The sequence below is a fragment of the Rissa tridactyla genome, chromosome 17 (assembly GCF_028500815.1).
Source record: "Rissa tridactyla isolate bRisTri1 chromosome 17, bRisTri1.patW.cur.20221130, whole genome shotgun sequence".
NCBI lineage: Eukaryota > Metazoa > Chordata > Aves > Charadriiformes > Laridae > Rissa > Rissa tridactyla.
The window spans coordinates 234560-256113 of NC_071482.1; the positions used below are offsets into that span (position 1 = coordinate 234560).

Here is a 21554-nt window from a genome sequence, read left to right on the forward strand (position 1 = left end):
AAGCAGTTTCCAGTCTTAAAACCCTCCGCGTCCAGGGAGCTCCCCGGTACCTGCAAACGCATCCCGAGCGCTCTCTGCATCCCTCAGAGATCCGTCCTACTTCCGGAGGCGTTTGGGCTCGCAGGTTGGGCAAGTCCACCGCAGAGCGTAGGTAACGCTGTGATTTTATCAGAAGCGGGAAAAAAATAAGTTGTTAGTCTAAGGAACGCGGGAATGGCTCATTTAGTAAGGCTCTAGCAAAGTAAACGGGCAGAAAACAGAGCCTGTGTGCTGCCACCTATCTTATTCTCAGTCAGCTCGCTGACCCCACCAATATGGACCGTTTACTCACTGGAAGGGGCTTTAACAGGTATTTAGAAGTATGAAACAGAGACCAGCCTTTCACCCACCTGTGCGATACCCTCTTTTAAAAAAAAAATACGAAATCACGTCTCTCAGCACACAGAGCCCTTCAAGCCCCTGGGATTCTTTGTGCCGCCCCCGCAGATCCCGCTGCGCTCAGCACCTGGAGATTGCTTCGCCACGCAAAGAAAATGCACTTGAGTTTTCAAAACAAGCCGTTTTGGGAAAGCCTGCATTTAAAAAATGGCCTGGAGGACTGGGACATGGCAGAGGAGCTCAAACTCACCGTCACTGCTGAAAGGTCTCTGAAAGGTAAGGGCCTGAAGGGGACGGATTGGTCTGGCTTCCTTTTAAAAAGATTCCCATCTCTAAAATGCAGGTGAAAATTGTAGAGCCTGGTAAATAGTAAGTTCCAGTCTAGAAGGTAACAGAAAGCTCATTTTCTTTGTTTTTAAACGTGATCAGATCAAATTAGAAGTGTCTGCAATTAGGTATGAAGCCAGTCTGCAGCTTACAGCAAACGACGCCAACACAAAAAGGCTCCCCATGGCGTCCCCGGGCTCCCCCCTCCGCCAGCTCCCGGCCAGACCCCGCGCCGTGCCCAGCTGAGCCCCGGCGCACGGGTGCCAGATGCCGGGGGTAAGGTTGGGACCTGGTACCACCTCAGAGGCCGGCGGTGCTTCAGGAACGGCCGGGAGAGGGGCTTTTCCCTGCCCAGCCAGAACCTCTGGACTGGAATTTTTCTAAGCTTACTTAGAAGAAGTTGAAGCCCGTCTCTCAAGGACAAGGACACAATGACGTAGCTGTGCCTGCAGACACGCTTCCCTCCGAATGCAACCTTTTGGGTAGACAAAGGTGGGAAAGGAGCACTGGAGGGAGTCACTTACGCTCTTCTGGCTTTCCAGGGGAAAGAGAAAGTACAATTTCAGGGCTGAGCACCGTTGTTCGGGCTGGCCACAGCGGTGCCAGAACAGGCAGACACGCACGCTGTATGCGAAACAGGAAAAAGACACTGTTTAGAGGGATGAGAAGGCAAGTGCGGACCTTTGCCTTGGGGTTTGCGTCGCGTTCGAGCTTCCCCAGGCTGCCTCTGGACAGCAGGGTCCAGAAAGGGTCCTCGGGTAAGACCAGGGGAGTGGTGTTTCTCCTTCTCCTTAGGAGCTGGCGGTCAGCCCCACCTGTGGATGTGGGTGAAGCCCAGCCTGGTCTGCCCCATCCCCGGGAGCTCCGGCACAGCCCCGGCCGGATCCCACAGCCCAGTGGTCACGGGTGCCACGGAAACCTCCTCTCCGAACACTTCCTGGGGCAACGCCAAGCCGGACTGCTCCGAGGAGGACCTGCTGCCAGCCTCCAGCCAGGCTGGAAAGGTACAAAAAAGGGAACTGCTTGGGCAGTCCGAAGCACCGTTCGCGCCTAACGATCCCGCAGGAACAAACGAGCTGGCTCAGCGGCTCCGCAAGCGGTTGCCTCCCGTTTCAGCAGGGGTCGGTCAGTGCATGGAGCCCGACTGACGAACAGGCTGAGTACAAAGCGCAGGGCAGGAGGCTGAAATTTAAAGTCTGCAAACTTTCTGTATGCTCTCTGCCAGACCCACCCTCCCCCAGAACAAAGCAGCTTTTCCTGACACATCCACCTCCTTTTTCTCCTTCCTCTCCCCAGCTTACTGAGGAGGAAGAGGCCTCACGCGTGGACATCCCAGTTCCTCAGGAGATGCCGGAAACTCCCGAACAACAGGCGATGCCAATGCCTTGGAAATCTGTGGTCCTCAGAGCTCAGAGCGTGAAGCTCAAGCGCTCCAGGCGGACGACCCCCAAAATCAAGGGAGGCTGGCCCCGTCCCCCCCTGAATTACTGCATCCTCATCACCCTCGCCCTGGGCAACAGCGCAAGTGGCAGCCTGACCGTACAGCAGATCTACCACTTCACACGGTACCCACTCTCCCCCCGGCTCCGCGCGCAGAGTGAGGGGAAGAGGGACGACGAGGGGTACAGGGGTCCCTGACCTCCTTCCGGGGAGCAGGGAGGTGGCAGCCGGGGCTTGCGTTCTGGTCTTAGCTCTGCCTTCGGCTCCAGACGCCGCTGAGAAAACTGCTTCCCCTCTTTGTCAACAGCCAAACACAGGAGCCTCCAGAGCCGGCAGTTTAGTTTTGTCTTACCGTCCTTACACCACAGGGGTCAGGGAGGACCTTCTCCTCCTTCCCTCGCTCGGACACGCTGTATTCTGTTACCTATCACAGCCTCCGATTGCTTCAGCTCGGGACGATCTTTTCTCTCCACAGGCAGCACTTCCCATTTTTCAAAACGGCCCCAGAGGGCTGGAAAAGCACGATCCGGCACGACCCGTGCTTCAGCAGCTGCTTTGAGAAAAGCACTGGCTTTGCGTTTGGAGAGGGAAACCGCAAGTCCTGCCTGTGGAAACTGACCCCAGAAGGACGCAGGACGTTCCAGGAGGAAGCCCAGGCTCTGCCCGAAGAGGCTCTCAACCTGCCGCGCCACAGCAGGAGCGACCCAGGTAGGTGTCAGCGGGCAGGCGCCCCGCAAAAAGCAGAGGGAGTCGTCAGGCTGTGGTGGGAGGGTTACAGGTGAGCACCCGAACACTGGGGTCTGGGAAACGCTACCAGACGCGCAGGGACCCCTGTAGTGATACCCCCACAAGCAGGGCTGGGCCACCAGACCAGCCAAGGACCCTTCTGTAATGAAACCAACTCAGCGGGAGAAACACCAGACTGCGTTAAATCAGAGCCCCCACCTCACTCTCGCGTTGCTCAGCAATGCGATACCTCTCAGCTTAACGTGGGTAGGAACCAAGGCCGTAGCATCAGTGCCCGAGCTGTTGTTACAGCCCAATTAACTGTTGCAACTTCTCTCTCCATATCTTTTGCAGATCTCGTGGGATCTCTGTTGGGCCTATGATTCCTTCTGGCTCCCTGCTCCTGAAACACGTGCCATGTCTTTTCAAACCAGGCTTGTTTTCTCGGGTGCTGCCGCAGGTAGCTTCCCACGAACTGCACGTGGAAATTATGGGCATCGTGACGTAAGGGCTCAAACTCAGAAGGGGGGGAGGAGAAAGATGACCAGTCTCATTTCCTTCAGAAAGGCAAGTTTTCTCTGCAGCTGCACGCATCTGAAGTTGCGGAGCCGTTTTGGCATGTGGCACCCGCTACGACTTCAACACCAAGTCCTCCACCCAAGCTGTTGCCCTGCGCAACGTTCTTGCGGTGGGGAGGACTAAGCTGCAGGAGAAGGTCGGGCTGTTCCCTAACCGAGGGTCCCAGCCCGAGGTCAGGGGCTGAGCAGAGGCGGCGTGAGCCGGCAGAGTGAGAGGAGCCCCCGCCACGCAGAGGTTATCCCAGGCTGCTGTAACACCAGCAGGCGCGGGATCCACAGAGCTGCTGGGCCGGCTGCTTTGCAGAGCGCGCGGAACCTCTGCAACGCTCCCGCGGCAGAAATCAGCGAGTGCTGCAGAGTGCGAGGAGGGAGAGCGTGATCTCAGGGAGGCAACGAAGGGAAAAACCAGCCAGTCGGGGCTTGCTGCTGTGCTGTTCGCTTACCCGCTTCTCCAGCAAGAGGCAGGAAAATCAGGTCCCCAGGCCAGAATGCAGGCAGGTACCAGGTGTCTAGTGTTCGAGAAGAGCAGATTTGTCACACTTTCGTCCTGGCTGCTGCGGCAGTTGCTGGAGTAGCAGCGTGGTGGGTCCGGTTACGTCCATGATGAGAAGCAGGAGCCGGGGCGCCCGTCACAGGGACAAACAGCACAGAGCCATGACACGAGCTCTGGAGCCCACTGCGGGGCTGTACCCAGACCTGACCCACAGGGCGAAGGTGCCGGGGGACGACCCGGCCGGACACGCTCGGCAGGGCTGGCTGGGGCACCCCGCGGATCAGCTCCTTTCACACTGGAGCATAAAAACAGACATGTTAAAAGTGAACCGATGCCCAGGCTCAGGTCTAAGCGCAGGTACTGGGACAGGGCGGGTCTGCTTGGCCGGGCACTAACACCACGCGAGCCACGGCACAAGCCGGAGGGAGGGAGAGGATGGCTGTCAGCCCCACGCAGGGCGGCACAGGCTGTCTGTCCTTCTGTCTGCCTGAGTGCGACCTGATCCACGGCCAACGGTCTTTGGCGGCCTGGCTGCGCTGGATGGCGGCAGGGAGATAACCTGGGCGCTGCAGTTCAGGTGCTCTCCTTCAGTCGCATCAGGCTGGGCCACGAGCACCCTCTGCTCCGCCTGAATGCAAAAAAAACCCCAAACACAAAAATGGGTTTTGGCAGAGCTATGGATGGGCAGGAAAACGAAGGTGTCAGACCAAGGCTACCAGACAGACTGGCGAAAAGGCAGGTGGTGGTGTGTCAGCACGTTCTGGGGATGTACGACGCATCTCCAGAGAGCGTTCGTAACCATCACTGAATGGTTTGGGTCGGAAGGGACCCGAAAGCCCACCCCGTGCCACCCCCTGCCCTGGGCAGGGACACCTCTCACCAGCCCAGGTTGCTCCAAGCCCCATCCAACCTGGCCTTGAACCCCTCCAGGGATGGGGCAGCCACAGCTGCTCTGGGCAACCCGGGCCAGGGGCTCACCGCCCTCACGGCCAAGAATTTCCTCCTCGGGTCTCATCTCAATCTTTCAGTTTCAAAGAGGGGGGCCCCCCCCCCTCGCCCCCCTGCCCAGGCTGCGGGGGGTTCCGGGCTGCCAGCGCACGCTGCGGGGGTGCGCCGAGCTTCTCACCCCCGCACCCGCAAGCCCTTGTCGGCAGGGCTGCCCCCAGTCCGCGCTCCGCCCAGCCCGGGTTTGTGCGGGGGACGCCCCGGCCCAGGCCCGCAGCAACTGAAAAGGGTCCGGAACCGAGTGAAACGCCTCAGCCGGGCCCGGGGTGACGCACGCCACAGGCTCGTCCCCGCCCGGCACCGAGAAGCCCCCGCCCGCCGTCACACGGGCGCGGGTCCCCGGCCACCCGCCCCGGCCCCCGCGCTCCCGCCCTCCCCGGGGCCCTGCCCGGGAGGGGCCGGCGCTGCCGCCGCGCCTGCGCCCGGGGCCCGCGGGGCCGCCATGGCGGTGCACTACTGCGAGCTCTGCCGCCGCTCCTCCTTCGCGGGCCGCCGGCACCTCTACAGCGCCGGGCACCGGCGGCGGCTGCAGGAGGCGCTGGCGCAGCTGCAGGAGGCGGTGGCGGCGGCGCGGGCGGCGGCGGCGGCGGGGGGGGAGGCGGCCCTGCGGCCCTACGACCCGGCGGAGCACGGCCGGCGCGTCTGGTGCCTGGTGTGCGGCCGCGGCGTGCGGCGGGACGGGCGGAGCGGCGGGATGGCCCTGCCGCAGGCCGGCCTCCTCCGGCACCTGGCCGGGTGCGTGGCGGGCGGCCGGGGGCCGCCGGGGCGGGGGTGGGGGGGGGGGTGGCGGCGGCGGGCGGGGCCAGCGGGGGCCGGCCGGGCGGGCCGCCGGGCGAGCGGCGTCCGCTGACGCGTGCCCCGCAGGCCCGAGCACCGGCGGGAGGCGGCGCGGTTCTGGCGGGAGCAGCGGGCGGAGGCGGCGCTGCGGGAGCGGGTGCTGGTGCCGGCCGAGGAGTACGAGCGGTTCGCCCGGGGGCTGGAGCGGGCGCTGGCCGAGCACCGGCGGCGGGAGGAGGAGCGCATCCAGCAGGTACCCCCCGGCCCGCCCCGCCCCGGGCCCGGCCCGCCGCGGCCCGGCCCGGCCCCACCGCCCCGCTCTCCCCGCAGATGGCGGCCGGCATCCGGGAGGCCGAGCGCAGGCAGCGGGAGACGGTGCGGGACGCGCTGCAGGTGGGTGAGCCCGGCCCTGCCCCCCGGGACCGGGACCGGCACCGGGCGGAGGGGGGGCTCTGCTGGGGACCAGAGGTACCGCTGCTTTTCCCTGGATCAGCTGCAAGCGGAGCCGGAGCCCGGCGCGGGACCTCCCGTTGGCAGCCCCCCAGCACCACCGGGAAGGTGAGAACCGTTTTCCCTCCCGTTCCCAGACCGAGCCGCAGCCACTCTCTGTGCTGCTGCCGCAGCCAACGCTGCCATCACCGGGGTCTGGCACTCGCTCAGATCCTTCACAAACTTTTATCCGGACTCCAGTAAGCACCCCCGCCCCAGAACGATCACTGCTGCGCGTTCGGAGGTGAGCCCTGACAGCCAGAAAGAGCCAGCGCAGCAATAACACGCGAGCGTTTAACAGTCGTAGCCCAAGAACGTTTCTCCCTTTCCTTCTTACTGCAAAGCTCCACACACAAACTCCAGCAACCTCCGGACAATCGCTGCCCGCCCGGCTCCGGCCGCTACTCACCTCTGGGGCTGCGCTGTCCCCTCTCTGTTCCAGGAACCCCCGCGATGCGGAGCAGCCTGGCCCCAGCGGGACGCAGACGGGACCTGACTTCAGCTGGATGGAATCAGGCCAGGCTTTGACCTTCATTGGCCACCAGGTAGGGGTGACTCGCTAACGCGCGGGACTTAAACGTGACTGCGGGTAACAGGCAGCACGTCTTCCAGCGCAAAACAAGGGCTTGCTGCCTCCAGCGCCGAAAAAGGCAGCTTTGCAGATTCAGGCGACCACCTGGCTGAGAGTTTCAGTCGTCTGGTGTTAACTTCTTGTTATGAAGCATTCTTTACACAGCCTGAAAAATAAATGCTCCAAAAAGAAAGTAGAGAAGAGCCTCCCTCTTCTTTCTGTACCAGCACACACACCGTTCTGTGTAAAGATCCTCTTAAAAGCATCGGTTTCTCCCAAGTGTTTTATGTCTCTTAACAGGAAACGGAAGGGAAAGGAAACGTGCACACAGGTAATCACGCCGGCTTCATGGCTCACTTGTTTGCTCCCCGACCGAAAACTCCTGGCTTGTAAATGGAAGGGGGGTAACGTAAGGCAGTTCTGAAGCAGTTACAGGATAACCAGGAGGTGCCCACTCTTTTGATAATATTTGACATAATAGAGGAGAAAAAAAAGCACATCTATATTACGAAAACTCTGTGGGCGCTGCTGTGTGCAGCGTGTGTGGTTTGTGGTGTGATCCGCCACGGCTTTAACCAAGGCAACCCAGTTTTTTCCTACAAAGCCCAGAGTTTACTTTTCTGTCGCCGCTTCGGCAGGGCGAGCTGCAGGGACGGGGGAAGAGGGGATGCTTTTCCCTGTCGAGCTTCAGATAACTTCAGCGGGTAAATACATTTCCCCGTGACTTCTAGGAGCAAAACCTCCGTGGCTAATGGAGGAAGAGGAGGATGGAAGTAAACAACAAATTGGACCTTCGTATGAGGAATTTCTCAAACAAAGTGAGCGGGCTGTACACATTGGGGTTAACCTTATGTTCACTTTACCACGCTAAAGAACCAGAAGTAATCCGACTGAAAAACTTTTGCTGAACAAAATATTTTTCTAGAGGAGAAGCAGAAGCTGAAAAAGCTGCCAGCAGAGCGTGTTGGCGCCAACTTTGACCATACCTCTCAGACGGGCGAGAGCTGGCTGCCTTCCTTCGGGCGGGTCTGGAATCACGGCAGGAGGTGGCAGTCCAGGTAAGCCTCCGGCAGCAGGGACTGGTGACGGCAGAGGGTCCTCCCCGTCGAGCTCCCCATGGAGCGGGCTTTGGGGCAGCAGCGTGAGGAGACATCTTGCTGCCTGAAGGAGCTGTGCCGGGCAGTGCCCGGCCCAGCCAGAGCGTCGCTCTTGTCCCGGAGCAGCGTGTGTGACTCGCGAGGGGCTGCGCACACCAGTGTCCGCCTCGCTGAGCCGGGCTCCCCTTTCCAACCCCCGCCCTGGCACATACGCACGCTTGGCCCGCGGGTGCCTCGTAACACGCGGGGAATCCGTGTCAGCTGCCTGAGACTGGTGCCGCTCACCAACGGGGAAAAACCACTGCGTGAGCTTCTGTTCTGAAACACTACGCGTGGCACCGTCTTACTTGTCAGATGAGGCAGTGTTCATTACCTCTCTCTAAAGGCTGCTGCATTCTGACTCCTATGCTCTCTCTCAGGCATCAGTTTAGAACTGAATCGGGGGAAAAGAAGAAAAAAAGGTGATCAGAAGAGGAGGACCAAGGAGACCAAGCTCTGGCTGTTGTGAAAGGTGGACTATAGGTAGCTGCAGCTGCGTCAGTGCTGCTGCCGCCGCCGCCAAGTTTCACGCTGTTATTTAACACACACACCTCGACGCGTTCGATGCCCTGGAAGGCAGGGTGACGGCAGCACCGTCAGGGAAAGCTACTGCGGGGTTCTGGTGGCAGATCCACCCCCTGCACCCGACCCGGTGCACGTTAGGGCACTGATTTCCAAAGCCTTAAGCTCCACAAGCCAGCAAGAAGCCAGCCTTATACGGCACGTGCTGACATGTCCTACGCTGACATGTAACATGACGTCCATTGAAGAAATAAACTTTTGAGAAATAAACCTTTTTCTTTTTTCCGTGTAAAGTTACCTGTGTTAGTACAGTAGACCAACCGAAACTCCTTTTGGATGCAGGGACCACTCTGGGGGCAACCGATGAGAGGCAGCTGATGCTTTCATTCCAATTTATACTACTTTTGTTCATTCTGCCTCACCTAAAGGACAACTCATTCGTCCTCAGTAAAAGAAAGGAGGCCTCAAAGACCGTTGCTGTGGCCGGTTCTTACCTTTAATTTAAATAAAATACTTATAGCTTTTTTTAAGAGCTGCTTGTCTGCACTTGCCCACTACACACCGACCTGACAGACGCTGTTGCCTTGTACACACAGGGATCTGTGGGCACGGCTTGCTTAAATAAATAATGAAAATATCCCACGAGCACCTTCCAGCCTTCAATTTTCCTCCTATTATAACTGAGTATAGTTTAACATCACTGGCTGCTGCAGGTGATGCAAAAGTTCCTCCTCTTTCTGCAATACAGTATACTCGTAAGATGGTATAGCAAAAACTGGCTGGTAGAGGAAGACAGCCGTGACCTGCACCAGAATCCACTGTCCATAACGCGTCAATAATGAAACGTACACGTTCTTGAAAAGGCAAGAAAAATTATTTCAATAATTTTATTGTGTGCATCTACATATGACACGTTGCTGATGAGGTCACTGGAGAACCTGCAAAGCAAGAAGTCCCAAATCAGACAAACGGGTCAAAGCAAGGCAGCACAAAGCGAACGCTCTGAAAGCTTTGCTCCAACAAGAATGCTTGGACACGGTACCCTCCGACAGCAGGGGACACGTGCCCAGGGACCCTGCAGCCCAGAGAGAGGGGAGAGCACACACGGCTTTCCTCATCCAATGGGCAACACGGACAAAATCACAAATTGCTCTTAAATTCTGGAGAGCCAACATTTCCGTCACCCAGGAAGTTGCCCGGAGCACGAGCGATGTCTTCTGAACGTTTGGAGAAAGGGCACCCATCCAGAGCACGGAGGCAGTGCCCCTTACACAGCGTGTAGCCCTTTGCTGGCCCCTGACAAAGCACAACCTGGCCCTTTCCCGGACCCCACCGTCTCACCTCCCTACGCGTCCTCCCCTGCGGCCGGTGCATCTCCACCTTTTGTGTTTCTGGTGTAGATCACTTGGGCTCGGTGCTTGGACACCAATTTGATCAAGCCTACAAAACAGGAAGTTATTTGAGTGTGCGCATACTGGAGGACACTGGGGATGTTGCGCTGCCTTCTAAAGTGGCAGACTAGACAAGGCAGGATAGGAAACACCAGGGTACCCAACACCACATGCGCTTATACAAGGCTTTTGTTCAGGTCTGGCAGTGGTTATTTCACAACCCGTCCTTCGGGCAGCATTTCATTAGTACAGCAGTGCCACTGAATGCAGCAGAGCCTCTGCTCCTTACACTGGAGCACTTCTGAAACCCAGGCTAAGGCAGTGGCTCGTCAAAACCACACCCACTTGAGCACTTCAGATGCAGCAGGAAATCGTGGTGAGCAACAAGAAAAAAATACCCAATCCAAGCAACTTTCTGTTTTTCCCACAGTTTCAAGCGCTTACCTTTGCTGAGCAGCTCCTGGAGGGCGGCCCTCGCCAGGGAGCCTCGAATCTTCAGTCTCTCGGAGACAACTGCAGGTGTGATGAGCTTGTAGTTGGGCACTTCTTTGCACAGTTTGTCATAGGTGGCTTTGTCGAACAGAACAAGGTTGTTTAACTTGTCTCTCACTTTCCCCTTGGACCACTTCTACTCGAAAAGAGGAAAAAAACCCACTAAGCCATCTTCTAAGCAGTAACAAAAGATCGAGCAAAAGATGTGCACCATTCAATATCTCTGTATCGCATCACACGCTCAAGGGCTAGAGACGCACAAGGTGATCTTTGTAAATGCACGTGCTGTACGTAATACCTACGGCATCCCCAAATAAAAGGGGAGAAGCCTCTTGTTAGTCGGATTTAACACCCTCACACGCAGCACGCTGCCCGATGGAGTGCAAGCCCCTCTAACACGACGGGACCCCCCACACGCACACCACGGCAGCGCCAAGAGCACCCACCCGCCCGCTCCCCAGGCCTGGCACACGGGGAAGGCCCGGCGAGCCCCCGCGGCCCCCCCAAACCCCCTCTGGGTGCCCGGCCCCACCGTGCCCCCCCTCGCCCGGGTTTCCACAGCGGCATCGGGGCCTGCCGCCAGCCGGGCACGCTCCTACCTTCTTCTTGGCTTTACCGCCGGACTTGTTGACCGGGTCCTTGTCCTTTTTGGTGGACTTGCCCGCGTCCTTCTTCTTCTTGTCGTCTTTGGGCGGCTGCGGGGGAGGAAGGAGGGGAGAAGGACGGGAGGGTCAGCGGCGGGGAGCGGGTACACCCCCCCCGGGGTTCCCCCGCCCTCGGGGTCGCCCTCCCGGCCCCGCGGCCCGCCCCGGCGCTCACCATGCTGCGGCGGCGGCTGCTCCCCCAAGATGTCGGCCGAGAAAGGAAGCGCCTGGCGCGAGGCTCGAGGAAACCCCGTGGCCTGGGGGCGGCTTCCGGGGCACGGCGTGACGCCACTTCCGGGGCAGGGCGGGGCGGGCCGGCGGCGCCATGGCGATCTTCAGCGTCTACGTGGTGAACAAGGCGGGCGGCCTCATCTACCAGCTGGACCACTACGCGCCCCGCGCCGACACCGAGAAGACCTTCAGCTTCCCCCTCGACCTCGTCCTGCGCCCGCACGACGAGCGCGTCGTCGTCGCCTTCGGGCAGCGCGACGGCATCCGCGGTGCGGCGAGCGGGGAGGGCCGGGCCGGGCCGACTGACAGACACACACAGTGACTGACTGACTTCTCGCTGTCCCCGCAGTGGGCCACGCCGTGCTGGCCATCAACGGCGCCGAGGTGAACGGGCGCTTCACGGCGGACGGGAAGGACGTGCTGGAGTTCCTGGCCAACCCTGCCAACTACCCGGTGTCCATCCGCTTCGGCCGCCACCGCCTGTCCTCCAACGAGAAGCTGATGCTGGCCTCCATGTTCCACTCGTGAGGCGGGGCGGGAGGCGAGGGGACGGGGGTGGCCTAGGCAGGGGTGGCTGGGGGCGCTGAGGGCCCTTTCCCCGCAGGCTCTTCGCCATCGGGTCGCAGCTGTCCCCCGAGGTCGGGAGCTCCGGGATCGAGATGCTGGAGACCGACACCTTCAAGCTGCACTGCTTCCAGACGCTGACAGGTACCCTCCGGCCCCGGGCACCCGGCGCCGCTCTGCTTTGTGAGGGCTCGGCCTTCCTCACGCTCCTGTTGTTGCGGCTCCAGGGATCAAATTCGTGGTTCTTGCTGACCCGAGGCAGGCAGGGATAGACTCCCTTCTCCGCAAGATCTATGAGATTTACTCCGACTTCGCTCTGAAGAATCCCTTCTACTCCCTGGAGATGCCAATCAGGTAAGGAAAAGCCCAGTTTTAATAACGCAGCCCCAACCCCTCCTCACTTTCTGCCTGCCCAGTAGCAAATGCCCACAGCCCTCCAGTGAAGTAGCAGAGCAGACCCCGAGGCTGCGGGAAGCAACCGCAGCAGGGAGGGGACACTGACCTGTGCTTTCTCCAGCGCCGCTCTCCTGGGGAAGCAGGAGGTGCTCTTCCTTGGTGCAATCCCTGCTGTCCTAGCGTAACCCTGCAGCCCACACGAGCAGCTTTACTCACACTTAACGGCCAAGCCAAAGGTTGACAGCAGTCTGGTTGCTGCCATGTGACTTACGGAATCTCTCCTTGAAGGATGCAGAGCCAAAGGATGTGGAGATCCCGTCTTCGTTAGCCTGTCCTGTAGGTAAAGCCATCCCTTTTCTGCTTTTCTGACTGTTTCAGATGCGAGTTGTTTGACCAGAACTTGAAACTTGCTCTGGAGGTGGCGGAGAAAGCGGGACCCTTCGGACCCGGATCATAGGGAGAGCCTCGCCTGTTGCACTGACTCCTTTCCCTGAAGAACACGGCCTCTCCTCCCCAGCTGGCCTCTCCCGGAGCTCTCTCCTCCACAGCAGAGACTGCGTTTCCCCAGACTATGCTTCGTTATCTCCCAGGATCCCGTCTCGTCCCCTTTGTTGTGAAATTTACCTTAAACAGACTCGTTGCTACTGTTTACATCGGGCACAGAGGCTCATTGTGCTGTTGCGGCTCCGCTGCCCTTGGGTGAAGACAAACAAGGTGCGGGTCTGTGGCCTTACCGGAGTCGACTGTTTTCTTTCCTCTCATAATTGTACATATGTATTTTTCCTGTATAGCTCTAACTTATGGTTCTGCAGGGGGTTTCTGTGTAGAAGGAATAAATGTTCCCCGAAGAGGCGGATGCTGCTTGTTTTCTGTCCGCAGGGCAGATTAGCGCCGGTAGCACCTCAAGAGGATAAATAGCGGGTCCGGGGGCTTCTGCTCGCACCGTTCTCCGTAAGACAACCACAGCCCTTGTGACACTGCTCCATTTTTATTTCACAGATAGTAGAAGATCACATAATTGAGTACAAAATGTAATTCACTTCCATTGTTTTAATTAAGGCTGGCTACCTACTCTTGCAACCGAGCTGTTCAGCAAAGCACCCGCGTGCGGGTTCTTCACGAGTTGAACTTGCCTATTCCAGAACGCTAAAGTAGTAAATCCTTTTGGGGAAAAACAAGAATATTCAACAAAATTCCAGTTAAAAACCTGAGCGTTACTTATTGCAGAGAGTGCTGGGCCTGACTGCCCAAGGCTGCTGGCTGTCAGTGGCGGGTGGCTCCGCTCAGAGGTAGCCCAACTCCCTCCCCGCAGCCCTGGGAGACGCAGCTCTTGACCGAAAACATCTCGGACCGTACTGAAAAAAACCACAAGCCAATGCCAGAAACGTGGGTTTTCACGAAACGCAGCTGCAGCAGCCGCGGGCTGGCGGCAGCGGCTGTCGCAATACCTGCTGCTGGGTCAGCTTTCCTGGCTGATTTGCTACAAGCTGCCTTGGCAGCAGCTGCCTCCCCCGCAAATCATTAACTCCGCACACAGAGATCGCAGTGGGCAGGAGCAGCTCAACAGAAGGAGCTTCTCTAAACGCTCGCCCCTGAAGCACCAAGAATTTCTTGGAAACGTGCCTATTCCTAAGTGCCGCGGAGAGCGCTGCCATGGCGCCGCAGCGGCGTCCCGCTGGTCCAGAGCGAAACACCCGCTCCCTCCTCACCTTCGGCCCTGCCGCTCTCACATCAGCCGTGAGGCCAAAGGGCCGTCATCATCATCGCTCGCTGCTCTGTCACTGTTGCGGGGCCGCGAGCGCGCTGGGAGCTCACGGCTCAGTGCACCGGGACGGGGCGAACGGGCCTGGCCACGGCTCGCGGCAGCACCCCGGGACGAGGAGGCTGAAGCGACAGTTAACGACCAAGACGGACAGTAAGGACAAAACTACATGTGACGGCACCCGGAGCCAGTCCTTTCAGAGAACTTTTAGTGGAGAAGCCTGGGCTGCGGAGCCGGCTCGCTTCACCGACAGTGCTGTGAGAAGGAGGTACAGTAAAATCATCGCAGCTGTAAAGTAGCTGAATTATCACATTTTGAGGGAAAAAGAAAAGTGATCGGTAGCAGGAACCTTGTGCCCTGAGGCACGTGACAGTGGATGAGACATTGAGACATTTCTATCTAGGTTGCAGCAATAGGTAAACTCACTCCTAGGCCAGTTAAACAAAACACGAGCATCATTCACGTCGGCCTGGGAGCACCCTTTTCACCAAAGCAGCTTATCCTCAGTCAGCCTTCTTGGGAATCCGGCCCATCTTGGTGCGGATGTTGCGCAGTAAGAAGAAAGCCACGGTGCTGGCGGTGCAGGTGATTTCGGCTACCCAGAAGGCCGTGGCCCAGCTGTAGTACTTGGCAATGGTGCTGAAGGGCAGCCCGGCCAGAAAACCCCCGACTATAAGGAAAAACAAAGAGAAAAACAGCAGCGCTCCAGCGTCTCAGTTTTACCTGCCAATACTTGCTTTTGCATGTATAAAAATTCTTGGTTTGAACTTAAAGCATGAGGCAAAACCCTGCCAGGTGCAGCACAAAGCATCCCTGAGGCTTCCAGCTCTACTCCCTCTGCTCCCGGGGGAGTTCCCGCCATCAGTAACTTGGCACCCAGGGGCCAGACCGCGCTTCACCCAGAGCGCACCCGGGTTTTGTTGGTATTCCTGGGGAAAAAGGGCACTACTCACCATTGGCCATGAGGGCCACTATGGCGTGGGAGGTGCCACACAGGTTGGCGGGGGCGCTTTCGTTGGCTATAACCCCGAACAGGGCGATCGGCCCGTACGAGGAGAACCCAAACACGGCTCCCAGCATCAGGATCCACAGCTGTCAAAACAAGTTAGGGTCAGAAACGGGATCTGGGCGTCTCACCACCCTCAGTCCGCAGCTGCTGACAAACCTCGGGCTCCATGTGTGGCACGAGGAGGCCGTGACATTTCCCGGCTGAGAGCGGCTCCCTGCCCTGCAGGCGGCAGAGCGCAGGCCTGCGACAGACCCCGACACACGCAGCCCACCTCCACCACACCGTCCGGCTGCCCAGCGCGAGCTCTCCTCCCTCCCGCAGTTCTGGCCCCTACGCCCTGCACGCGCGGGACGTGCTGGTTTGCAAGAAAGAACCAGAACGTCCAAGAGAGATGGGCGACGACCCCGTGAAATCACAGGAGAGCGCTGGGAGTCGAGTCACTTTTTAAAACGATCCCGGAGACACAGACTAAAAGCGTTTCTCATTTTAGATGCAAGTGGCCCACCAGAGCATGGTTATTTGTGAGTAGCCACCCCCCGATAACCTCTATGTGACTAAACAAACACGGAAACAAATCCAAAATGCCCCAACAGTCTGAACTTCAGCGTCAGCTTACGCTCTAAGCGATCTACCAGGCTCAGAATTTATCAGTCGCTTGTGAAAGGACAACAAAGGATAGGTAACGTGACCGTCTCGAGACGGCAGCGTGCTTTCTGAACTACAAACGCCATTTCAAGATGCTCAGAAGGAAGTAAGCGACATCTCGTTTTCCAGATAGGCAACAGACACAAAGAGTTAGGAAACCGCTTGCCAAAGTTAAGCAGGAACAGCATCATTCCTCCTGAGCTCACTCACATTTTACTTGACAAACAAACGTCCTCCAGAACCTTTGATATAAGAACTTAAAATGTTACATTCAGACTTTTCAAGTCAGTCAGTGTAATCAAAGGATTATAGGAAAAGGTTTCTTTTACAAAACTTACAGTAATCTTCTCAATGCCCTGGTTCTAAGTTCTGGAGTGCTAACCAACCTCCCAGGATAGGAAAAAGGCAGATCAGCGAAAGCAGAAACAGGCAGAGGGAGAAAAAAAACGCAAGGCAGAAACCTCATGTTCTTTTAGGCCTGTAAGATCAGCCAGAGGTTGCAAGGCTACAGTCCAGAAGTGATTTTCCTGAAGAAGAAAAAAAGGAAAGGGAGAAAAGAGGCTGCACTTATTCAGCAATCGTTTGGGCAGATGCAAGTCACGTCTACACTACAGCTACCCGAGCCAGCGGAGGCGGCTGAGGCCGCCCACCCCAGACTCAGCTTCTCTGCAGCGCAAACAAAGAGAACGCAAACCTGTGGTCCTGGGGAAAGGCAAGGAAAACAGTCCTAGTCCCTACCAAACTCCTCACGCCTGAAGAGCTGTCCCTACAACTCCCGGTCGGCTGCTCGCGCGTGGATTACCTTGGGGGAATCGCCCGTGACCGTGACGCGGAAGAGGAACATGGACACGCACATCCCGGCCATCATGGAGAGCAGCAGTGCGTGCCGAGGATTCCCGTGGCTCGAGAGACCCACCTGTAACGCGGGAAGGGAAACCGAGGGTCAGGAACTGGACGGACTCCTCCCATTTTATATCTGGAGTAACTAACGCTGTCCACACAGCCCAGTCAGAAACACGGACGGTGCCTCAAAAGCGCGCCTTTTAGCAAGGCTTCTCGGTTCGGTTTAAGGGCTCCCCACGGTCAGTCTGTGCTAAACAAGAAGCTCGTAGCGATGAATGATGCTTCTGTTATCAACTGCGCCCTATTTCCACCCTGAATTCGGCTTCAGAGCCCACCACTGGATATTATTTTCAGCCAGAAGACAAGTGTCAACAACCAGGTCTCTTTCAACACGGAAATTTGGAGAGCGCAGTAAAGCCGACAAATTCAGCAGATCAAACATGTTAGACCTGAGAGGCGTATCGCAATCCCTAACATCGGCACGCGTTTCCCAGCACCTCCCAGGCTGTTCGGCAGTTGTGCTCGTCCGCGTGGCAGAACAGGGTATGGGCCTGTTTCTCCATCGTAGCGCGCGGTGGCAACGCCACCCCAACTGAGCACCTTGGGTCAGCTGCTGAGGTCGCGTGAAGAGAAAAAGATGGGTTAATCGAGAACGGTCTGATTTGCAAAAGTCTCCTTTCAAAGCAGGTAGTTTAGGCAAAGAAGCACATCCAAAAGAAGAGCTTGGGAAGGCAGGAGAAAGAATCGTGCTACTGAGAATGGCTGTTTTCCACCGCGAGGCGGCAGCTCCTCTGCATTCAGGGTATCCTGAGGCTCCAGAGCAACATACACAAGGGGAGCACCCTGCTCCACTGCCAGGGCAGGGACTGGGGGCAGCGGGGGAGAATCACCTTTAAGCACTCATGAAGGAAGGCAAAAATAAATGTAAAAATTCGGAAGTGGCTCAAATTGACACTGTGTCAACTACTTACTCTTGCTACCGCTCTGTCAGAAAGGTACCCAGCGGCAATGCTTCCCACCAGACCCCCGATCTCCAGGGCGCTCATGTAGGAACTACCTAGAACGCAGGTGAAGCAAAGACGAGGCCATCAGGTTGGGTCACAGCAGCGACGCTGCTGCAGGCTTTGGGCCAAGCCCAGCTGCTGTCGGCTCACCGTGAGCTCAGAGCAGCTCCGCTGGAGGCGAGCCTGCAGCTCACCCTCATCCAGGAACGCCCGTCTGCCAGCCCCGGCGCACTCGGCGCACGCGGTAACCGCAGCAGCGAGTCATTTCAATAACTACGTGTATCTAAACAGACAGGCAGGAGGTAAGGAAACGAGCCCCTCAGATGGAGGTGCCCGTGTCCTTTTCCTGTACCCATGGAGCTCTCTCCACCCCTCTCCAAGTGCAGCCGCAAAGCTTAAATGCGCCGCTTTGCGTCTTACCCACAAGCACGGATTGTCCCCTCTCCTGGATCAGGAAGAGCTGTCCCCAGTCAGTACAGCAGGTTTTCACTCCAAAAACGACCAGGTAGCCTGTTGAGAGCACCCAGAGGTACGGCGAGAGCAGGAGCTCTGTCAAAGTGCTATTGTCGCTGGAGGAACCTGTCAGGAAGATCAGGAGGAACGTTACTGCTGCTCGAGCACAGCTTCTGAACCGCCCTGCCCCAGCGGCACGACAGCCACAGCTGCAAGCAGGATTCATGCGTAAGGACACCCTTACGGGGCAGATATTCACAGCCACTGGCAGTGAACAGCTCTACCTCCCCCGTGTTCTGGGTTCGCGGCCATTTCAGAATCCCTTCTGTCAGTTTATTCCACATTCATTACAGATTTCAGGAGAACAATCAAAACACTACTCCCAGTAATTTTCTGTATTGTGGTTGCGAATAAACCCTTTGCAAAGGCTGTTGGAAGAAGGATCTGCTTCTCCAGATTTCGCACGAAGGCTTTTAAGCTCTGCCCCTGAAAGCCACTACACAGACCCAATCAAAGATGCTGACTTTCAGGTGCTACCTTCATTCTTGCATCAGTCACCCAAGAACGCCTACAAACCTACTCCCCCCAGAGACCACTCCGGGGAAGCGATATTGGGTTTTGTACACAAAGAGGTCAAGCCTAGCAGCACATCCATCGCAGGGCAGCGCGGCAGGCAGGCTGAGTTTCCACCGGCCTTTAAAACCCTACCGCAAACCTCTGTTGCAATTCCCCTCTACCTGTTCCGCTTGCAGCGGAGCACCACGCTCAGTGGTCTGAGCAAACATTTACTAACCAGATGTCCTAGGCTGGGACAGAAAACACGGAGCAGAGTCCACCACAAGCCAGGGGTCACGAGAACCCACGGCAGGGTGAGGGGAGAACCGCCTGTCCCCTGCTAACACGGAGGAGAGGAAGGTCAGGCTCGAGGAAGCATTCCCTGCTGTTGTGTTTGTCCTCCCTCTCCAGTGCTCCCGAGGAGACTCAGCTCACAGCCTAAGCAAACAAAGCCCCGAGAAAACGAGGGCACTGGTAAGAAGACATTACGCAGATGGGGAAATGAAAAACCCAGCACACGCAGTCACTGGCAGGCCACGGAACAGAACCAGCGGGGGCCGGGCTCTTCCCCTGCTGCCGCACTGTGCCATGACAGCCTCAGAAGGCCGTACACTGGCCCCTTCCCGCAAGGCTACGCTGGGGCTTGGTTTATAGGATTTATAGCTTCGAGGCAGCAGCTTGACAGTTACCAGAATAAAGCTACCGACAACAAGCCCTTATAGATATCCCGTGGTTTCGGGAAGTGGGAAGGACGGAGGTCTCGGTACGCCGGGAGCGACACGTTTGTGCCACAACACAGAGAGACGGCACCACACCTTCTCCCGCGCTGCCCGCTTAGAGTGAAGCCTCCTGCTCACCTTTCTTCCCTTTCTTGGCTCCTTGTTCAATATTGGGTAGCCCAACATCCGACGGCTCGTTTTTAATCAGGACGAGGCAAATAAAAGAGACAACAACGCAGATGAAGCCAGAGAAGGACAAAGTCATGCGCCAATCGTAGTTCATAGACACCAGGGCAGCGACGATGGGGCCTAAGCCCCCAGCCAAGTTCATGCTTGTGGAGAGGACTGCCCACCAGGTCCCAAACTGGGAAGGCTCAAACCACTGTGCAACAACAAGAAAAAGGGCATGAGGTGTGAGAGAGGGAGTGACAAGAGTGACGCTGCACCCGAAATTCCTCAATCGAGGCCCACGCTGCAGGTTCGGGGCAATTCTGACCCAGATCTAGAAAGGCAGACAGAGGGAGCACCCACTCTCCGCTACCTCGATCGTGCGGGGAACCCCAAACGTCAGGTAAGTGTCAGCCGCAGGAGCCGGACAGGTGCTCACACCGCGAGCCAGCTCAGGGTTATTTCCATTTACAGATGACGAAACTGAGCTGTAGGCCAGGAGAGGCAAATTTAAGAGCGCACGGTTCTGCGTACTCACTTGCTAGGAACAGCGTCCTCCTGGAAAGGTCTGCTGGCACGGGAACGTGAAGGGACAGGCAGGGAGTCACGGGGTAACTTTAGGACTCGCTGTCGCGTTAAGTAAAGTGTCAGGCACGACGGGCTCCGCATTGCACTGTGCGCTCGGAGTCGGAACCACGGGGGTGGGGGCAGCCGGCAGGAAAACCTCCGAGTGCCACATTCACTAACGCCTTCAGAAAACGCCACGCGTATTTTTTCCGTTATTCGGGAACCGCCTTTCTGTGCACACTACCATCCCGGACAGCCCTTTTCTCGCCAGCTAGACGAGGCCAGACGCCTCGCTGAAGGGCAACGCAGTTCTTCCTCTCCCCTCGTCCCGCAAGCACCTGCGTTCCTGGGTTCTACGTCTTTCGAGAGAGGTCAGCAGGCAGCTGACCTCCTTTCCTTCTGCCCTAGGGCGGAAATCAATCTGTTCCACTCAGATTGCCACAAACCCCAAACACGTGCAGCTCAGAGGCTCGCCTCATGCCGCTCCTCCAAACGTTACCCAGTTTTCTACCTGAACAGCCTGCAATCTGCAATTCCCGAGTTTCCCGAGCGTGCAGATGGCATTCTGCACGGTGCCCCTTGCCCGGCAGCAAACCACCGCCATGGCAGCGAGGCGAGCAGACCTCTGCCTGCACGCTTAAAATACTGGATTCCAACAAAGGACATCTCTTCCAGGGCAGAAGGTTTCCTGTACCAGGGGATGTTACTTATCAAACCGAGCTACAGTCGAGGCACGGCAAGGCAAGGGCTAACAAACTTTTTCAATCTTTGCTAAAACGAGCAGAACCTCCTGCAGGGAAACTTGCTCCGCGGGCAGAAGAAAGCAGAGCTGGTGGTTTCGACCTCGAAGGAGGCAGGAATAGGCTGCAAATTCCTCTGACTTTGGCGCGCGCGGTCGGCGCAGGCCCGCGGCCGGGACAGCTCAGGAGAGCAGCCGTGAGACGGTTCCCCCTCGCCTTCCCCGGCAAACACTTACTTTCCGCAGTATCCTCCCGCAGGGCGGCCAGCCCAGCCCCTGGGCCAAGCCGTTGAGGAACCAGAGCCCGGCGAAGGCGGCGACGGTGGAGCTGCAGGAGAAGCCCACGTTGACCAGGCCCACCATCAGCAGCCCGCAGGAGAAGAGCCAGCGGGCGCTCAGCCGGTCGGAGAGGACGCCGCTGACGAACTTGCTGATGGCGTAGGCCGCCGACTGGCTGCTGGTGATGAGACCTGCGGCGGGAAGAGCCCCCGGGGCGCCTCAGCCCGGCCGCCCGGCCGCCGGCCCGCCCGGTAACGGCCGCAGCGGGGAGGGGAGCCGGGGCGGGGTGTGCGTGTGTCCCGGCACTCACCCAGGTCGTCCTTCCCCAGCGGCACCTCGGCCATGACGGCGGGCATGACGAAGGAGAAGGTTTTGCGGTTGAAGTAGTAGAGCGTGTACCCGACGAACATGGCCCCGAAGATCACGGCCCGGTACCGGCCGTACCCGCCGGCCGCCATCCCGCCGCGCTCCTCCGGCGACGGTGCAGGTCAGGTCGGGCGGGGCGGCCGAGGCCCGGTCCCGGCGGGCGGCGACACCGGGGAGTGCGCGGGACGGGACGGGACGGGACGGGACGGGAGCAGCGGGCGCCCCGGCTCCTGCCGCTGCCCCGGCCCGCCCCGCCCCGCCCGGAAGTCCCGCCCCGCCCCCCCG

General features: G+C 58.2%; 6 protein-coding genes across 10 annotated transcripts in view; 3 read left to right on the plus strand and 3 right to left on the minus strand.

Moving 5' to 3' along the window:
• The window catches only part of BCL9L (BCL9 like), a 69721-nt gene extending 69255 nt beyond the window's left edge, over positions 1-466 (minus strand). For all 3 annotated transcript variants that reach the window (XM_054222841.1, XM_054222840.1, XM_054222837.1), the window contains exon 1: positions 51-466. In XM_054222841.1, the coding sequence (XP_054078816.1) occupies positions 51-80 (30 nt within the window). In that variant the 5' untranslated portion in view covers positions 81-466. The remainder of the gene's footprint in view (positions 1-50) is intronic.
• FOXR1 (forkhead box R1) lies at positions 466-3662 on the plus strand. The gene is made up of 5 exons (XM_054223019.1): positions 466-679; positions 1501-1528; positions 2002-2270; positions 2621-2853; positions 3226-3662. Exons 1-5 carry the CDS (start codon positions 534-536, stop codon positions 3252-3254), a joined length of 705 nt encoding a protein of 234 aa, XP_054078994.1. The 5' UTR covers positions 466-533; the 3' UTR covers positions 3255-3662.
• Positions 3663-5350: 1688 nt separating this feature from the next.
• Positions 5351-8735, plus strand: CENATAC (centrosomal AT-AC splicing factor). Of its 2 annotated transcripts, XM_054222847.1 has the most exons (9): positions 5352-5682; positions 5812-5977; positions 6055-6117; positions 6218-6282; positions 6656-6758; positions 7085-7115; positions 7516-7602; positions 7710-7842; positions 8301-8735. In XM_054222847.1, exons 1-9 carry the CDS (start codon positions 5390-5392, stop codon positions 8344-8346), a joined length of 987 nt encoding a protein of 328 aa, XP_054078822.1. In that variant the 5' UTR covers positions 5352-5389; the 3' UTR covers positions 8347-8735. The 2 variants fall into 2 exon arrangements, with proteins under 2 accessions (XP_054078824.1, XP_054078822.1); XM_054222849.1 differs by lacking the exon at positions 5812-5977 and having other exon boundaries at positions 5351-5682; positions 6055-6282.
• A 1052-nt stretch (positions 8736-9787) lies between these two features.
• RPS25 (ribosomal protein S25) lies at positions 9788-11296 on the minus strand. The gene is made up of 4 exons (XM_054223268.1): positions 11219-11296; positions 10925-11020; positions 10278-10461; positions 9788-9882 (listed from the first exon to the last, which is right to left on the minus strand). The coding sequence occupies exons 1-4, from the start codon at positions 11294-11296 to the stop codon at positions 9788-9790; spliced, it is 453 nt and encodes a 150-aa protein (XP_054079243.1).
• Positions 11262-13010, plus strand: TRAPPC4 (trafficking protein particle complex subunit 4). The gene is made up of 5 exons (XM_054222850.1): positions 11262-11469; positions 11550-11724; positions 11805-11908; positions 11992-12118; positions 12539-13010. The coding sequence occupies exons 1-5, from the start codon at positions 11295-11297 to the stop codon at positions 12615-12617; spliced, it is 660 nt and encodes a 219-aa protein (XP_054078825.1). The 5' UTR covers positions 11262-11294; the 3' UTR covers positions 12618-13010.
• A 119-nt stretch (positions 13011-13129) lies between these two features.
• On the minus strand, positions 13130-21500 carry SLC37A4 (solute carrier family 37 member 4). 2 transcript variants are annotated; one of them, XM_054222845.1, is made up of 9 exons: positions 21214-21500; positions 20862-21094; positions 19289-19532; positions 17844-18002; positions 17391-17476; positions 16379-16492; positions 16038-16103; positions 14876-15014; positions 13130-14592 (listed from the first exon to the last, which is right to left on the minus strand). In XM_054222845.1, exons 1-9 carry the CDS (start codon positions 21359-21361, stop codon positions 14426-14428), a joined length of 1356 nt encoding a protein of 451 aa, XP_054078820.1. In that variant the 5' UTR covers positions 21362-21500; the 3' UTR covers positions 13130-14425. The 2 variants fall into 2 exon arrangements, with proteins under 2 accessions (XP_054078820.1, XP_054078821.1); XM_054222846.1 differs by lacking the exon at positions 16038-16103 and having other exon boundaries at positions 21214-21499.
• Positions 21501-21554: the final 54 nt, after the last annotated feature.

Bases quoted from the DNA above. Each gene is read 5' to 3' on its own strand.
- RPS25 (XM_054223268.1), bottom strand. From the start codon at position 11,296: ATGGCGCCGCCGGCCCGCCCCGCCCTGCCCCGGAAGTGGCGTCACGCC. The intron at 11,021-11,218 runs GTTTCCTCGAGC...CCTCCCCCGCAG, and splicing joins AGCCGCCCCCAGGCCACGGG to CCGCCCAAAGACGACAAGAA. The intron at 10,462-10,924 runs GTAGGAGCGTGC...CTTTTCGAGTAG, and splicing joins GCGGTAAAGCCAAGAAGAAG to AAGTGGTCCAAGGGGAAAGT.
- FOXR1 (XM_054223019.1), top strand. From the start codon at position 534: ATGCACTTGAGTTTTCAAAACAAGCCGTTTTGGGAAAGCCTGCATTTA. The intron at 680-1,500 runs GTCTGGCTTCCT...CCTTCTCCTTAG, and splicing joins GGCCTGAAGGGGACGGATTG to GAGCTGGCGGTCAGCCCCAC. The intron at 2,854-3,225 runs GTAGGTGTCAGC...TATCTTTTGCAG, and splicing joins CCACAGCAGGAGCGACCCAG to ATCTCGTGGGATCTCTGTTG.
- CENATAC (XM_054222847.1), top strand. From the start codon at position 5,390: ATGGCGGTGCACTACTGCGAGCTCTGCCGCCGCTCCTCCTTCGCGGGC. The intron at 6,283-6,655 runs GTGAGAACCGTT...TCTCTGTTCCAG, and splicing joins CCCCCAGCACCACCGGGAAG to GAACCCCCGCGATGCGGAGC. The intron at 7,116-7,515 runs GTAATCACGCCG...CGTGACTTCTAG, and splicing joins GAAAGGAAACGTGCACACAG to GAGCAAAACCTCCGTGGCTA.
- TRAPPC4 (XM_054222850.1), top strand. From the start codon at position 11,295: ATGGCGATCTTCAGCGTCTACGTGGTGAACAAGGCGGGCGGCCTCATC. The intron at 11,470-11,549 runs GTGCGGCGAGCG...CTGTCCCCGCAG, and splicing joins GCAGCGCGACGGCATCCGCG to TGGGCCACGCCGTGCTGGCC. The intron at 11,909-11,991 runs GTACCCTCCGGC...TTGCGGCTCCAG, and splicing joins CTGCTTCCAGACGCTGACAG to GGATCAAATTCGTGGTTCTT.
- SLC37A4 (XM_054222845.1), bottom strand. From the start codon at position 21,361: ATGGCGGCCGGCGGGTACGGCCGGTACCGGGCCGTGATCTTCGGGGCC. The intron at 21,095-21,213 runs GTGAGTGCCGGG...TTCCCGCCGCAG, and splicing joins GCTGGGGAAGGACGACCTGG to GTCTCATCACCAGCAGCCAG. The intron at 16,493-17,390 runs GTAAGTAGTTGA...CCCGCGTTACAG, and splicing joins CTGACAGAGCGGTAGCAAGA to GTGGGTCTCTCGAGCCACGG.